General features: G+C 34.7%; 3 protein-coding genes across 4 annotated transcripts; 1 reads left to right on the forward strand and 2 right to left on the reverse strand.

The window, feature by feature from the left end:
• On the reverse strand, positions 961-5,430 carry LOC109714016 (barley B recombinant-like protein D). Of its 2 annotated transcripts, none has more exons than XM_020238395.1 (3): positions 5,266-5,430; positions 3,650-3,771; positions 961-2,309 (listed from the first exon to the last, which is right to left on the reverse strand). In XM_020238395.1, exons 2-3 carry the CDS (start codon positions 3,716-3,718, stop codon positions 1,425-1,427), a joined length of 954 nt encoding a protein of 317 aa, XP_020093984.1. In that variant the 5' UTR covers positions 3,719-3,771; positions 5,266-5,430; the 3' UTR covers positions 961-1,424. The 2 variants fall into 2 exon arrangements, with proteins under 2 accessions (XP_020093984.1, XP_020093983.1); XM_020238394.1 differs by having other exon boundaries at positions 3,650-3,781; positions 5,266-5,429.
• On the forward strand, positions 7,727-8,592 carry LOC109714018 (histone H1-like). Its single transcript, XM_020238396.1, has 2 exons — positions 7,727-7,874; positions 7,988-8,592. The coding sequence occupies exons 1-2, from the start codon at positions 7,809-7,811 to the stop codon at positions 8,390-8,392; spliced, it is 471 nt and encodes a 156-aa protein (XP_020093985.1). The 5' UTR covers positions 7,727-7,808; the 3' UTR covers positions 8,393-8,592.
• LOC109714712 (histone H3.3) lies at positions 10,215-11,026 on the reverse strand. The gene has a single exon (XM_020239407.1). It carries the CDS (start codon positions 10,894-10,896, stop codon positions 10,486-10,488), a length of 411 nt encoding a protein of 136 aa, XP_020094996.1. The 5' UTR covers positions 10,897-11,026; the 3' UTR covers positions 10,215-10,485.

Raw genomic sequence — 16,227 nt, forward strand, 5'->3', positions numbered from 1 at the left:
ATGTGGTGATCGGAGATGTTGAGGATGAGGGGAGAGGGAAAAAATGTTGTAACTGAAGGGGAAGAAGAAATAACGTATAGGAAGGAGAGGAAGTGCCATTGCCGTTTGAGAAACCAAAATGGGGAGAGAGCGAGACGGTTTGGTTCGGTTCGGAGGTTACGTAGGAAGCGGTTCGGTTCAAAATATGGGAAGTGAGAGAAGAGAGAAGCGGTTCGATTTAGAGAGGCAGTAGAGAGACGGTTCAACTTAAAAGAGACGGTTCGGTTCAAAAGAGAGGTTGATGAGGGTAAAGGAGAAATTGGGTTTAGCTTAAAAGAGATGGTTCGGTTCAAAAAAGAGGTTGAGACGATTCGGTTCAAAAGAAAGGTTGATGGGGGTGAAGGAGAAATTGCCACGTGGCAAAAGTATTGGAGATTCATATAGTTTTATAGATTCTCTTCGAATGCAATAGTTGAGCCATTTCGGGCACTTCCAACTACAGTAATTAGATTCAAATACATCAAACTGTAGTTGCAAATATACTACAATAATAACTATATGCAAATTCAAATCCGTTTGATTTGATAGACATACAATTAAAATACTGTAGTTAAAACTGCATGAAAAGACTTAATTGCACCAAGCAAGTGAAATAATAACACCTCAATTGGCTGCACTTGGAACTGAATGAAAAGAGCTTAACTGCAGTAATTAAAACAACATTTAAATTGGCTACCGTTCCGACTGCACCAATTGAAAATAGTAACTATAAATAAAAAATAAGCTTATCTCTCTAATAACCTTCTAAATATTTTTTTTTTTTTCAGCATAAGAGATAATCTGGCTACTATATAAACTTTATAAATACCATTCTCAACTATATATAACAAAACAAATTATTTATAACTATAATATTTTCTACTACATTCTCTCCGAAAAAAAAAAAAAAAATCTACTACATCTAATATAATAAAATATATATAATTATAATTACTGCATGCATTTCTAATTACACACTATTTACATTCAATGAAACGGCCCCCTAAATGTTACCAAACAATCTCTAATAAGTAAATAACTAAACATGGCACCTCTGATTATAACCAATCGCATCTCAGTGACTGGTCTACTCCATGGAATCCTAGAACACCCACTTCCCAGACGGCAAAATCAACTCAGTTATTTCCTGATGATGCAGAAGTATCATTTGAGCCACTAATTTTCATCACTTGAAATGTAAAATATGCACAACTTAGGGCATAGATGCTACCCATTTTCCCAAAAAATTAACCAGCACTACAAAGTTTACCTTTTCAGAGGTCACTGAGACACAACTTCTCTGAAAAGCTTTAACTATTCAACAGGAGGAAAAAGAAATTCATAGTAGAAACTTTGCTCCCTCTTCTTCCTCACATTCTGAATATAAACCTAAACCAAGAGCCGTATCATTTTATAGTGATATACCGATTCGTCCCATGCTTAGCCCAGTGGTCTTTGAGGTCGATTGGCATAGATAGATCGTACCCCTCTGCCGCCAGCCGGCTGATCAGCTTCTTGAACACACTGCCGCTCATCTTGCGGCCGCCCACGCGGGCGTGCCTTTTGTTGGGCATCACCGGCAGTGGGTACATGGACAGCGTTGTGGTGCAGCAGGCCGACTGCCACCCGCCGTCCCCCCACTTGTAGCAGGGCTGATACTTCCCCGTGCAGGAGCAAACGGGTACTGGCATCGTCGACTCATCAAACACTACCTGGTTCAGCCCCAGATCCTGACCTTTCCACTCATGGTGCTTCGCCCCCAGCCTCGCGACTGTCACCTGCTTGTTATTGAAATGCTCGCCTCCGACCTTTCTACTCTTCTTCTTCGACGGTTTCTTGGATGGAGAAGCAGAAGCTTGAACTTTGGTGGGGTCGTTCCTCCCCCGCTTAGACTTGTGGGACGACTTTGCTGCATCGCCATCTGGAGCAGTCGACATGGGGAGTGCTTCGTGGTCATTGTAATACCCATCGGAATATTGAGGTTGCTGCTGGTAGTGGTGGTGCTTTGCTGCTCCACGGGAAGGAGGGAAGCATTCGGGCCCACAATTGTTGCCATTCACGCCGTTCTCGCGAGCATATTGAAGGGCAGAGAGGGCATTGTCGCGCTCGATGATGGCAGTGTTCCGCTCGGTGATCGCAGCATCGCGCTGGAGGAATGCCATGTCGCGCTCAGCCTGTGCAGCTTTCTTCTCTGCAAGAGCTATGTTGCGTTCTCGAATGGCCTCGTCCCGCTCGGCCACGAGAGCCATGATCTTTATGTTTTCCTTCAGCTGATTCTGATTCGTCATCCACTGTGTTACCAATAAAAAAAGAGACCGCAGTTAGAAGTACATTTTAAGGCAGAAGAAATCTGGCTGGTGGTTCTGACTGTGTTGTTTATCAGCCAAAATTATTCACATGCAAGTCAGAAGGTTGGATTAACATTGTTAGTGAGCATTTTTAAAAGATTTTGCTTTTCAAAAGCCTTTATGCATGGGAGTCAAAACGGAAGATTTGCTAGTATACTTGATCATTTATGTTGCCAGAGGTTAGGTTCTTTTCAAATATGAGGTTCTGTGATACGTCAAAATATAATAAAAGAATATGAAGCAAAAAAACATTATGGATGTTATTCAGATATTTCCAGTTGTAATAGCAAAGGGAGATAAAACATGTTAGCAGTTAGCACCAAGTGCAGCGTCAAACAAGGAAGCTGCTATGAACTAAAACTAGATTCTATTCAACGCTATGTTTCCCATTGTCACCTTAGAAAGGCATGGCTACGGAGAAGTAACAATGCATCTAAACCACACATCACCTTCTACAGTTCTAACTAAAGACAAGTACAATAAATGTCAAATAAAAACAAATGGCCACCTATGCTGGACCCAATCGTTTGACTAGCCTTGAAACAACAAAATTGTTATTATACTACCTACAGTTTAGCACTGCTCAGCAATAAAGGTAATAACTTTTTCTTAATCTTGCAATGAACAATTCTGTATATCCAAAACAATCAAACAAGTTACAAAGTATAGCTGAAACCATCCTAAATTTAACCAACAATGTTTTACTGCTGAGATATATAGATCCATAATTGTCAATATAAGAAGCTAAGTAGGATTTAGCTAACTAGGATTTAGCAGAATGGATGAAGTAAACAGTATGTAATTAGGGATTACGTCAGATTTCAACTTTGATGAGCTAACTGGAATAAGATCTGGCTATGAAGGGAATATAAAACTACATGTTACAAAAAATCTAATCTGATTACATTATCTAAGGCGTTTTTTATTTTCTCGAGTAAAGCTAAGGTATGTTGGAAGCAGAAACTAGTGGGCAGTTTAAGGAAGTAAAGAAAGCTAAGAACAAAAGGAAAAGAAAGGTTGGACATCTTAACAGGTAGACTGATAATGATTCATTTATAATATCAACCAAAATTGATGCTATCAATAAGAAGTACAAAGGAACACTTAAAGGATAAACTAAAACAGGATAGAGACTCAATCAAAAAGGACAGAACACTTTGGTATTCATACTAGAACCTAGAAGCTCCTTGTTTTATCTGACTATACAAGATAGAATAACTATACCAAAGAGAAGAAAAAGAGCAAAGAAGCCAGATACACTCAAGTACTAGTGTTGTCAATACCTGCGCATGAGCTGTCTTATAGTGATCAGCCTTGTGCCTACTGCTCTCCCTTTGTCCATTGTCATCCATTTTCAAACCTCCACATACACTTCAGCTTAGTCAGAGTGCGAAACTTCAGATGCCTACAAAATTCTTCAAAAGCATATCACAAGTTAGATGGCGGAAGACCACGTTTTGGGTTTGTGCAAAATGAATGAAAGAGAGATGGAAACAAATACTATAAGATTATAACTATATGTAGATACAACACTACATATTATGCAAAAAACACTAACTACTTCAGACAGGAAAGCACTCATGAAAAGTAGATAAAATTGTGAACAAGCATTAAACATGTTTATAAGTGATTGATGTATAAAAGTGACTAATAAATATTAAATTGCAGGATAATTCTTAGCAACAGAGCATCTAAAGAAGACCAATCAAAGTGTGTTCTGATGAACCCGAAAAAAAAAAAGAAAAAGAAAAAAGAGAAAGCCAGGATATAAAAATTTTCAGATATCTCAGCTAAATAAACACACTGTATCTTGGATTTGAATACTTTACAGATAAATCATAACAACTGATGTAACAGAACAATCCTCACAAGTTATTGTCCAAATTTACTGTCACCGTAAGTTTCAAGTGACTGGCTCTCTAGATCTCCGTGAGCCACATATAATCACGTTCTAACAGGGATAGATAGCAATGTACGCATTACTCTTTGTTTACTTGGGAATAAGTGGAATTAGCAAATAGGTGAGAAAGCCATTGTACTTCACAGGGACCTTAGACTGAGTGAAGTATAACCTGTAGGAACTGAATACATGTTGAACTACTCAATGACCTGTGTAGTTCACCACTTCTCTAGCAAGCAAATAACATAAGGATAAAGACCATCTACTCATAATATAGCGAAACCCACTCACCGTAGCTAGCATTCGGTTGATATGCCATTAAACACTTTAATTGGTTAAAAAAAAAAAAGGAAAGCTCAACATTTTTGCATATCAATGACCACTAGATCTTCAGTTCCGCATATTTGCATTTTAGCTGCCGCGACATGGCCTCTGAAATTACTCGAATAGTAGAAATCCCCCTTTAATCAAAGTCTCTTGACATTTATCGCCCAACACCATCTACTGAAGTAGCCCACTGGACAATTACAGTGATCGGGACTCTGAAACACTAGAAAAGACTCTTCTGCTCGCATCCAAATTACTGAATTAGCTGGTTATAGAGAGAAAATATCATCTTTGTACTAATATAGCAGCAAGATCCCTTTTTGGCGTTCAACAAACCTATCCACAACATAATCAGATTACATGAAATGGATGCAACATCTTCAGGAAGTGCGCAACTCATCGGAACTACACTCTCCACTTAGTAATAAGCAGCATTAGGTTAACACACACACACACACACAAAACCATGAAGGATTCACGATATCTAGCTCAAAAACGTCGCCCAAAAACCCAGAAATTGAGATTAAACTAGCTCTAGGATCAATATCCTCATCAAAACTACCTTTGAGAAGCTGCAACTAGAAGAGATGGAGGAATCGAAGAAGATAACAAAGGAAGCAAACGAATTTAGGGCACAATTTAGCTATTGGAGAAGAGATTTGGGTATTTTACCTCTGCGAAGCTTGATGATCGAAGAGGAGCGAATTGGATCTCCTCAAAACCCTAATTCTCCTCCTCCTCTTCTTGTTCGCCCTACTCCAGCTTCGTGGATCGTAGCACCATTGTGTCGGAAAATTTCCTTTTCTTTTTCTTCATTCCACTTTTTTCTTAATTCTCCTTTTATTTATTTTTCTCACACGCTTCTGAGCAGTGGGGCCCGCTCCCCTGGCTCAGGATAATAGCTGTTGATTGAGATTAATTAACCGCTGAAAAGGATGATTTGTAGATAAAGCATTTTCGCGGGTAAAAATGGAAAAGAGTTGATTAGAAATTTAGGTGGGAGGGAGCAAATTTAAAAAAAAAAAAAAAAATTTAAATACTAACACTATAGTTTCGCACACTTTTATTTTAGTATCTCGTGGTTTAACAATAAAATTTTTAAATATATATTTTAAAAAGTAATAAAAAAAAATATTTACATAAAAATTTTCTATACTTTATCGTGACTATAACATTGATTGCTAAATTTATACTAAAGTTTTGATAGGCTAAAATTTTTTATTGAATTGAATCATTCCTTCCACATCATTTCAAAAAAATGAGTTATTTGAAGGACGATCGACGCCATTCAAATATAACTTATATTATTTATACTTTTAAATTTTATAATTTGCTATATTATTTACCTAGTATCATGTGTGATCGGTTAGTCTGAAACTTATTTTATATTGGACATTAGAAATTGGTAATTCTAATATCACTTGAAACTATGTAAATACTGTTGAAAAGTTCAAAATTAGATTTTTCCATAGTTTAAGTTTAGGTGTATTGATTGTCAATTTGAATAACTTATTGTCGAAAAATAATGAAAAAAAATAATTTTGTTTACTTTTTTTTTTAAAAAAAAACTTTGTTGTGTACAATTAAATCAATATTCTTGGATAATTCAAAAGAGTAATATGCAAGTGAATGTTAATTAAGAAAAGTTTCATACAAAATATTAGGAATAGTTTTTGAGTTTAAAAAGAGGTTATGAAAAAGAAATATATGGTTATTAATATTGGATAGAGCAAAAATTATTATGGACAAAATTTGATCTGCATGAAAGGTATGGAAGAGAGAAAATTTCAGTTTCAACTTTCAACTTTCAACTTCTATTTTCAGCAAAAATAAAAAAAAAATAAAAAATAGTTTTTTTTAAATATAATATAAAAGATTTTATTATTGAAAACTATTTTAATGGATGGAAGTACATAATTTTTCAAACCTCAAAAACTACTATTATGACTCTTTTGTATGGAACCAAACACTACTAAAAAAAAGTTTAAAAATATACGCCAAAACTTAAGATTAAAATTTACATAAAAATAACTATTTTTAAAAACTTTGTGGTAAATTATGTATTTACTTAAATTAGGAATGTCAACAGATTGGATTTAAGGCGGATTTTCAAAAATCCAAATCCGGACCCGACTCTAAATCCAAAATCCAAAATCGAATCCGAATCCGTTGAATTTTAAAAATCCAAATCTGAACCCGATAAAAAATTTAAAATCTATATCTGTCAAATTTTAAAAATCCATACCCAAATTTTGACCCAAAAATTCAAAATTTGAACTCAAGCCCAAACCCAAAACTCTGAACCCAAAATAATCATTTTTTTTGTAATATTTTAAAATATATTACATTAAATTTAAAATTTTAAAGTATAAATTTAAATATAGTATCAAATATTTATATAATATATACATATTATATATAATGTAAAATAAATACGGTTGCGAGTTGGATTCGGGCGGGCGGGTTCGGATCGCATACAATTAAAATTCATGCCCAAATTCAAATCTATCAAATTTTTATTTTTAATATCTATATTTAAAATTATATTTATTTAGTATTAATAAATTTACTCTTTTCGAATTTGAATCCGAATAAAACTATTGGTATCCGTATTCGTTAACCTCCTAACTATGAAAAATTCTAGAATGCAACGGGTATATTAGTGACGTGGCGTAACAAATCAATCAAATTAATCCTTTTAAGAATATATGTCCCATCATGATTGTAAAAAAATATTTTTATTATACTTTTGTTTGAAAAGAAGGAATGTGATTAGTTTGTTATTGATGACGTGGTGCAAGTGTGACAGTGTAGAATTCCTCCCTAACTATCGTTCGTGGAGTATCACTCAAAAAAAAACAAACAAACACACACACACACCGAACCTTAATCATACGGCAGAGGAGATCCCTTAAAATCAACGGTCAGGATGAATTAGTTAGAGCCCGAGCAACCGCACCCGTATCCACGGTCTCTCCCGATACGAACCAATCACAAATCCCCAAACCCCCTCCCACGGCTTCCTTCGTAAGCTTTAACATCCACCGTCCATCTCGACGGTCCAGGAGCCTCACAGCGCTCGATCCGTGTGCCCCCCGCTGCGACCAATCACAGCTCGTCGTCTCGCTATATATACCGCCCCACTCCTCGAACTCCATTTGCATATATCGCATCACCCCTACGCCTCGTTTCCTCGTTTGCGTTTCTCCACCGCGATGCCCACCGCAGCAGCGAAGCAGAAGCAGAAGCCCACCGCGGCTTCTCACCCCCCGTACTTCCAGGTACGCAAAATCCATCTCGATCTCGTTTTCACGAGCGTTTCTCTCTCTCAGAATTTGAATTTCTTGTGAATGATCGGCGTAACCTGTGGTTTGATGATGAATCGATCGTGTAGATGATCAAAGAAGCGATCCTAGCGCTCCGCGACAGGACCGGATCGAGCCCGCAAGCGATCGCGAAGCACGTTGAGGAGAAGCACGAGGGGCAACTCCCCGCGAACTTCAGGAAGATCCTCTCCATCCAGTTGAGGAGCTTCGCCGCGAAGGGGAAGCTCGTGAAGGTGAAGGCCTCGTTCAAGCTATCGGAAGAAGCGAAAATGGAGAAAAGCGCTTCGGAGAAGCAGAAGCCGAAGGAAGCTTCTGCGGTGCGAAAGACGAAGAGTTTGGGGGCTGTGAAGTCGCCGAAGAAGGCGGTGATTAAGACGAAGAGGAAGGCGGTGTCGCCGGCGAAGCCGAAGCAGCCGAAGTCGATCAAGTCCCCTGCGGCGAAGAAGGTGAAGAAGAAGAAGGGTAACGCGTGAGTTTACGGGGTAGTTTGGTAGTTCGGAATCTAGGGTTTGTAGGGATTACATATGGGGTTAAGGGTTGTTTGTTTCGTTTTGTATGTAAATATTTGTGCTGCAAAGGTGATTAGCAAATATATCTATATATATATTTATACATAAAAAGCCTTCAATGTTCGTGAGAATTTCATTGTGATTCTTTTGGGACGGGTTTATGTATTTGGGCTTTCTCATATACAATCATCATCGTATGCAAAGAGCAATCCTATATAAAGGATTTGCTTATTGCAAAGAGCATTTTACATATACTTAGGGGATGAAACAATATTGAAGGTGAATGGTTAGTAAATTTGTATTATTTTAAATTTTTAATTATTAAATTTAAAATTTAATATTAAATTTTAATTTTTTAATCTAAATATTTATTAAACTTACATTTAAATTATGAAAGATTATGTGATGAACAAAAAGTTTGATATATAATAATTAAATAAATATTAATATATGTGGTATTAAGATAATCTTAAAATAGTAAAAATAAAATAAAATAATATTTAATTAAAACATATTATTAAAAAAAGGAAAGAAGAATTTAAAATATCTTTTATTTACTTATTTTGTAGAAGACAAAGAAAATACTTTTTTGACGTTAAAAAATGAGTTTATTAACACTCACATTTATAACGAATATATTTATATAATTATGTATAGTGTAGATATAAGAGCTGGCTGGAATACTATTGATAGTATTTATTTTGTTTTACTATTAAATTTTTAATTATTAAATAAAAAATTATGGAATTAAAATAATATTATTTTTTTAGAATTGATGGTCTTATTAGAATTGAGTAATTTTTACTGAGTTATAATATTTAATTTAATGATTAAAAATGATCAAACGAATTGATCTAAAAAAAATTAGAAATTTGATAGCAAAAAAAGACATACTATTAATAATATGGATAAACCTTAAATACTATCTCTATGGTTTCACACTTTTCATTTCAATGCCGTGATTTAAAGTGTATCAAGTTACTTGATTTTATTTTTATCTTTTCGTCAGTTTTTTTGTTAATATTTCGTTAAATTATATACAAAAAATTTTAGATACTTTACCTAAATTTATCAAATATTTAGGTTAGTACCTTTTAGTTTTTTTTTATTGATTTAACGAAAAAAATTAATTGAATCAATAATAAAAAAATAAAAATGAAACCATCTGACACTAAATTGATACACTTTAAACCACAGAACTAAATTTTCCCTGCCCAACTGATTACACTATATATAGAATTATTATTTTAAACTTCAATTTGTCGATAAATCTTATAAACCGCCGGGAATTAAAAAGTCATCACGGTGCACTTGCGGGATATATTATCGCGGTGCCCTTACGGTGCCCTCCGGAAGCGGTTCACGATGTGCATGGACCACGCATACTCAACAAAATTGCGGTCGATATGAGGCGAACGGTGCACGCACAAGCGCGGTGGACATGTACAAAACAAAATCGCAATGCACCGAACGATGTGTTTTAGTACACCATGTAACTGAAAATATTTGGCCCTTAAAAAAGGAAAAGCTAGAGCGCGCCCGGCGCTAGTGTGGCGCCTCCTTTTCATCTTCTGTCCCTCTTCTCTTTCTTAAAAGAAAAAAAAAAAATCACTCATATAATTCAATTTTGCTTTCCATTATTTACATTTACACTCGTGATCCAAACATGCCCTAACTGCATTGGATTTTCCTGTTACACACTAAATTGACATATTTATGTAACACTTTCTCCAGGTATCACACTTGTAAGAAAAAAGCAATCATAGAGAAACAGCTACCACACAGGTGAAAAAGAACAAAACGACTGAATAAATAATATTCAAATAAGATCAATGTTTACAGTGGATACTTGAGATAATTTGACCAGTCATAATAAAAAATTCTCAGCAAATACTAAATGTTCAAATAAAACCAGAGAAATTACAAGAGAAATATAATATATTATATTATCATCATGATTCATGATCGTCTAATTTTAAGCAAGCTAGGCTAGACCTAGACCTAGACCTAGAATAGAAATTAGAAAAACTGGAAATTGAGTGAGATGGTATGGATGGTCAGGCGCGTTCACCGCGGATGCGGCGGGCGAGCTGGATGTCCTTGGGCATGATGGTGACGCGCTTGGCGTGGATGGCGCAGAGGTTGGTGTCCTCGAAGAGGCCGACGAGGTAGGCCTCGGCGGCCTCCTGGAGGGCGAGGACGGCGTGGCTCTGGAAGCGGAGGTCCGTCTTGAAGTCCTGCGCGATCTCGCGGACGAGGCGCTGGAACGGCAGCTTCCGGATGAGCAGCTCCGTGCTCTTCTGGTACTTGCGGATCTCCCGCAGCGCCACCGTCCCCGGCCGGTACCGGTGCGGCTTCTTCACCCCCCCCGTCGTCGGCGCCGACTTCCGCGCCGCCTTCGTCGCCAGCTGCTTCCGCGGCGCCTTCCCCCCCGTCGACTTCCGCGCCGTCTGCTTCGTCCGCGCCATCCCCCTCTACAATTTAGGGTTAGGGTTAGGGTTAGGTTTTTCCGACCTTCGACCTACTTTTTTACTTACTTTCGAAGCAAAAGCGAGAGAGAGAGAGAGAGAGAGAGAGAGAGCACGAGCGATTGTGTTATTGCAATAATAATATGCAAAAGTGTGGTTTGTTTACATATATATATATAGAGAGAGAGAGGGTGGTGGGGGTGCTATTATTATCTTTTTATTTTTATTATTATTATTTTATTATTATTATATTATTACTAACTATAAGGCGGTGGTGTTGGTGACGTGGGAATGGCGGTTACGCGAACGGTTTGTTTTTTTGGCCTTTTTGGATGGAGGGCGGGACGAGATCAGACGGATGAGACTGTTTTAAGAGAAGCACGCGATCCGTGTGCTCTCTTATGATTGGTTCGCGTGAGCTGGGATGGATCGTGGCGAGGTGGTTTTGTCAACACAAAGCCTAGTCAAAAAACACGTGAGTACATCCGTCTCTTATTTCGTGCATGAGTCGGACTCCGACTCGGACCCGGATGGTGCGGGGGCCTTTGTTTGTAGGCACGTACTAATTAAAAAATAATAAAAATATTATTTAAATTTTGTATTTTTTAAATATATAAAAGTTTTGAAAATTAAGAAACATCGAACATTAATAGCTTTAAAATGTACAGATAACATTATTTTTAATAATTTTTTTTTCTTGTATGATATAATAAAAGATGTAAATCTAATCTCTATTTTAAAATTGATAAAAATTCAAATAAATTTTACTAACAATAAAATTTGATATAATAAATAAAATATTAATGACATTAAAATAAAATAAATGTAAGATATACATTCTACCTTAGAGTGTATTAGTAGTATTACTCTTTAGTAAAATAATTAGTCTTTTAACGGTGTGCGCTGCACGCAACTATTTCAAAAAATTTATTTTAGATGCGGAGCAATGAATTATTCTTGTAATATTGCACCACATAGCGAAATATAATGCGCTAAACATTATTTTATATAAAATATAATATAATATAATAATAAATTAGTACTGAACTTATGCCAAATTTTTTGCTTATGTAATTGAGTTTTAATTCGTTGTTACTAATATATTAAATTTAATTTCAATTAAATCAGTTTTTTAATATCTAAGTTTAAAAATTTTTTAATCGCAATTTAAAGATTCTCTTTGAAGCTTATATAGTTGTGCGAGTTTCTGTAGGTTAGNAATATAATAATAAATTAGTACTGAACTTATGCCAAATTTTTTGCTTATGTAATTGAGTTTTAATTCGTTGTTACTAATATATTAAATTTAATTTCAATTAAATCAGTTTTTTAATATCTAAGTTTAAAAATTTTTTAATCGCAATTTAAAGATTCTCTTTGAAGCTTATATAGTTGTGCGAGTTTCTGTAGGTTAGCTATCTTAATAAGCATAGAAGATGGGTTTTGCTTCTTGAGAAATATCCGAATTAGAATTTTACTATTGGATCGGGATTTAGATTTGGATACAGACTCTGAGTTAGAATCGTTTTTTAGAGTTTGGGATTCAAATTTGAATTCATTATTTTTTTTTTCCGGATCCGAACCTAGATTGAGATTCTTTTAAGCCAATACCAGTTTTGATATATTTTAAAAGAAAAACTTCAAATACCACCCATGTAATTTCACACTTTTTCACTTTAATAATGTGTGGTTTAAAATGTATCAATTTAGTGCCATATTGTTTCATTTTTATCTTTCTATTATAAATTTTTTTTTTTTTCGTTAAATTAGTGAGAAAGTTAAAACTAAAGGGTATTAAAGTGAATATTCGATAGGTAGGGTATCTGAACTTTTTTTTTTTTTTTTGATAAGTCACATTCTCATTCAATCCATGTTTGACATCACTTTTTTTAAAAAAAATTCAACTTTTTATTTTTTCTTAATTTTTGAGTAAATTTTAAATTACTAAATACTCGATTCATATCCGTATCTTTGACGGTATCTTAATCTATTTTTATCTGATATGAATTTAAATTTTAGTGTCCAACTATTATCTAAATCCAAATTTAATTTGGGATTCGATATAAAAATATGAATATGGATATGAATTAGATACCACCTGAACAATATTTGACTCAGTTTTATTCTACTAAAAGATTCTTACTTGTTAATTAAGAAATGCCACTTATAAATCCAAATATAAAATATAAATCTTACATCTTATAATTTTAATATTAAAAAGTTAATAAATTTAGCATAGTTATAATAATCTTTAAATGAACAAAATTTTTAAATACATGTTCAAATATAGCATCAATAAATATATATTATGTAATGAAAAGTTAATTCGGATTTGGTTTGGGTCGGGTTCAGATTTGGGTCGAATAAAGATAAAATTCATACTGGAATTCAAATCCGTCAATTTTTTTATTTTTTTTATGTCCGTATTCGATATATTCGTTTAGCATTGTGTATACCCACCCTTCGAATTCGAATTCACTGAATTCGAATTCAGATTCAGATAAAATTTTAAATATCTGTATCCATTAACATCATTATTCCCAATACCGAGTGAGTTGGTTGCATGATGTTGAAAATCATTTATACTTTACACTCATGAAATGTGAATGACTTTGATTTAATCATGCATGCACTCTTAAACTTATCACATGAATTTATCATGGCTTTGATTTAATCATATATAGCACCTATTTTTAATGCCAAACTGCAGATGAATCCGGATTGGACAGACACCTATTAAAATATAGGGTTAATTTCATAAAATTCCAACAAACATAATAAATTACAAATATATTCATACAAAATTCAACTTTGATATGTTGTTTTCACAAAAACCCTAATATTTTTAAATATGTCCATCTGATTTGTTACCGTTAAAATACTATTTATTTTATAAGTAAAATGACATTTTTGCTATCACAAATATATCTCTATAAAAATTCCAACTATTAATTAAAGAGGGATAACAAGATCAATTCACCTTATTAATTAGCTAGGATTAAGTATTTTATCTAAGGTTAACTAATTTTTTCTTACGAATCCTAACGTCAGGAACATATTTGAAAATATCAGAGATTTTTTTAGGAACAACATATAAAAGTTAAACTTTGTAAAAATATATCTATAATTTATTATATTTGTAAAAAGCTGTATAAAATTAATTCTAAAATATAAATGTACAAACTTGCAAAAATTAGTGTGATTATGATGAGGAATAGTATTCATCACTCATCCAATTTTACGGTAGTTTTTCCTTTTCCTATTTGGATTCTTTCCTGTATATTCATCAATCTTTTGGATAACATGCAAAACTCTTTTGCTTTATGAGTTTTTATACTCATTTCCTACTAGATGGATATTTCGGACATTAATATTATAATTTGTAAAAACAACATTTAAAGAGTTGAGAGAATATACTTATTGATAAAAATATTATTTATTTACTATTAATTATATTGTAAGCTCCATTCATCTATCTATATCTATATCTATATCTATATCTATCTATCTATCTATCTACTATCTATCTATATTATTCTCAATAAACTTTAAAACGCGGCGTCGACATAGTGGCGAGCGGAGCCGGAGGACGGGCGAGGCTCGCGGCGAGCGCTGGCGCGGGGGGGCTTCGACGCTGGTCCGAGGCGCGGGGAGGGCGGCTGCCGCTCCGGGCGAGCATAACGGGAGCGGGTGCGCCGGGGCAGCCACGGGGCGCGGCGCGGGCAACTGCGCGGACCGAAAAAAATCGCAGCTCCTAGCCATGTTCCACCAGTCACGAGGCCACTGCCTCGTGGACCACATGAGAGGATGACCTCCTCTCATCTCTCTCTCTCTCCTCTCTCTCTCTCTCTCTATATATATATATATATATAGAATTAGGCTAATATACTATTAATAGCACCAAGTCATTGGTGCTATCAAGTTTTTAACCATTGGATTAAAAGATATGCGGTTAGGATGATATGGGCCCCCTAGGGTTGAGTAGGTGGTTAGTTGAATAGTATGATCTAACGGGTAAAAATGATCAAAAGGATAAATCTAACGGCGGAAAATTTGGTAGTACCAAGTGCTTCATGCTATTAATAGCATGGTAGCCGGACTCTATCTCTCTCTCTCTCTCTATGTATATATATATATATATATATCTCTCTCTCTATATATATAGAGAGAGATATATATATATATATAGAGAGAGAGAGAGAGAGAGAGAGAGAGAGTAGGGCTGCTGTGCTCTCCATGGTCCTGAGCCGTTTTCGATGATGAAGTTTCCGAATCGACGATCGGCTCCGTTAAACTTGATCTAGCGTATTTGAAGTTTCTAGAAAATATTTTTTGCGATTTTTCAATATTATTTACCTAGAAATCGAAAGGATTCAAAATTAATCATTTTTAACGGCTGAAAATAAAAATTCTATAAAAAGTGGTGATATAGCACTAAAATTTTCGATCAGAAATATTGATCTTGTTGTAGATAGTATAAAGAATTTTGTATCAAAATTTCATCCGATTTGAATACTTCTACACCGTTAAACTTAAAAACGGCAGATATCAACTATTAAAAATTATTGATTTTGAATCCTTTCGATCACTAGGCAAATGATATAAAAAAATCGCAAAAATTATTTTCTATAAACTTCAAATACCTTAGATCAAGTCTAACGGAGTCGATCGTCGATTCGAAAGTCTCATCATCGAAAACGGTTAAGGAGCACGGAGGCCTCCGTACTCCTGAGAGCACAGCAGCCCTACTCTAGAAAATAATTTTTGGAGTTTTTCGATATCATTTGCCTAGTGATCGAAAGGATTCATAATTAATAATTTTTAATGGTAGATATATGCCGTTTGCAAGTTTAACGGTGTAGAAGTATTCAAATCAGATAAAATTTTGGTAGAAAATTCTTTATACTATCTATAACAAGATTAATATTTTTGATCGAAAATTTTAGTGTTACATCATAATTTTTTGTGAGATTTTAATTTTCAACCGTTGATTTTGAATCCTTTCGATCACTAGGTAAATGATATCGAAAAATCGCAAAAATTATTTTCTAGATAGTTCAAATATACTAGATCAAGTCTAACGGAGCCGATCATCAATTCGAAAGTCCCATCATCGAAAACGGCTTTGGAGCACGGCTGTCTCCGTGCTCCTAATAGCACACAAGTCCTACTATATATATATAGAGCTAGGCTCTTATGCTTTCGAAAGTATGGAGGCCTCTGTGCTTGTAAGTTGTTTTCAATGATGCAGCATCCGATTTGGCAANGGTATCTTAATCTATTTTTATCTGATATGAATTTAAATTTTAGTGTCCAACTATTATCTAAATC

The sequence above is a fragment of the Ananas comosus genome, linkage group 8, assembly GCF_001540865.1.
Source record: "Ananas comosus cultivar F153 linkage group 8, ASM154086v1, whole genome shotgun sequence".
Lineage (NCBI taxonomy): Eukaryota > Viridiplantae > Streptophyta > Magnoliopsida > Poales > Bromeliaceae > Ananas > Ananas comosus.

Coding starts and splice junctions, on each gene's coding strand:
- LOC109714018 (XM_020238396.1), top strand. CDS start 7,809: ATGCCCACCGCAGCAGCGAAGCAGAAGCAGAAGCCCACCGCGGCTTCT. Junction 7,875..7,987: donor CTCACCCCCCGTACTTCCAG/GTACGCAAAATC, acceptor TCGATCGTGTAG/ATGATCAAAGAAGCGATCCT.
- LOC109714016 (XM_020238395.1), bottom strand. CDS start 3,718: ATGGATGACAATGGACAAAGGGAGAGCAGTAGGCACAAGGCTGATCAC. Junction 2,310..3,649: donor ATAAGACAGCTCATGCGCAG/GTATTGACAACA, acceptor TTGGTAACACAG/TGGATGACGAATCAGAATCA.
- LOC109714712 (XM_020239407.1), bottom strand. CDS start 10,896: ATGGCGCGGACGAAGCAGACGGCGCGGAAGTCGACGGGGGGGAAGGCG.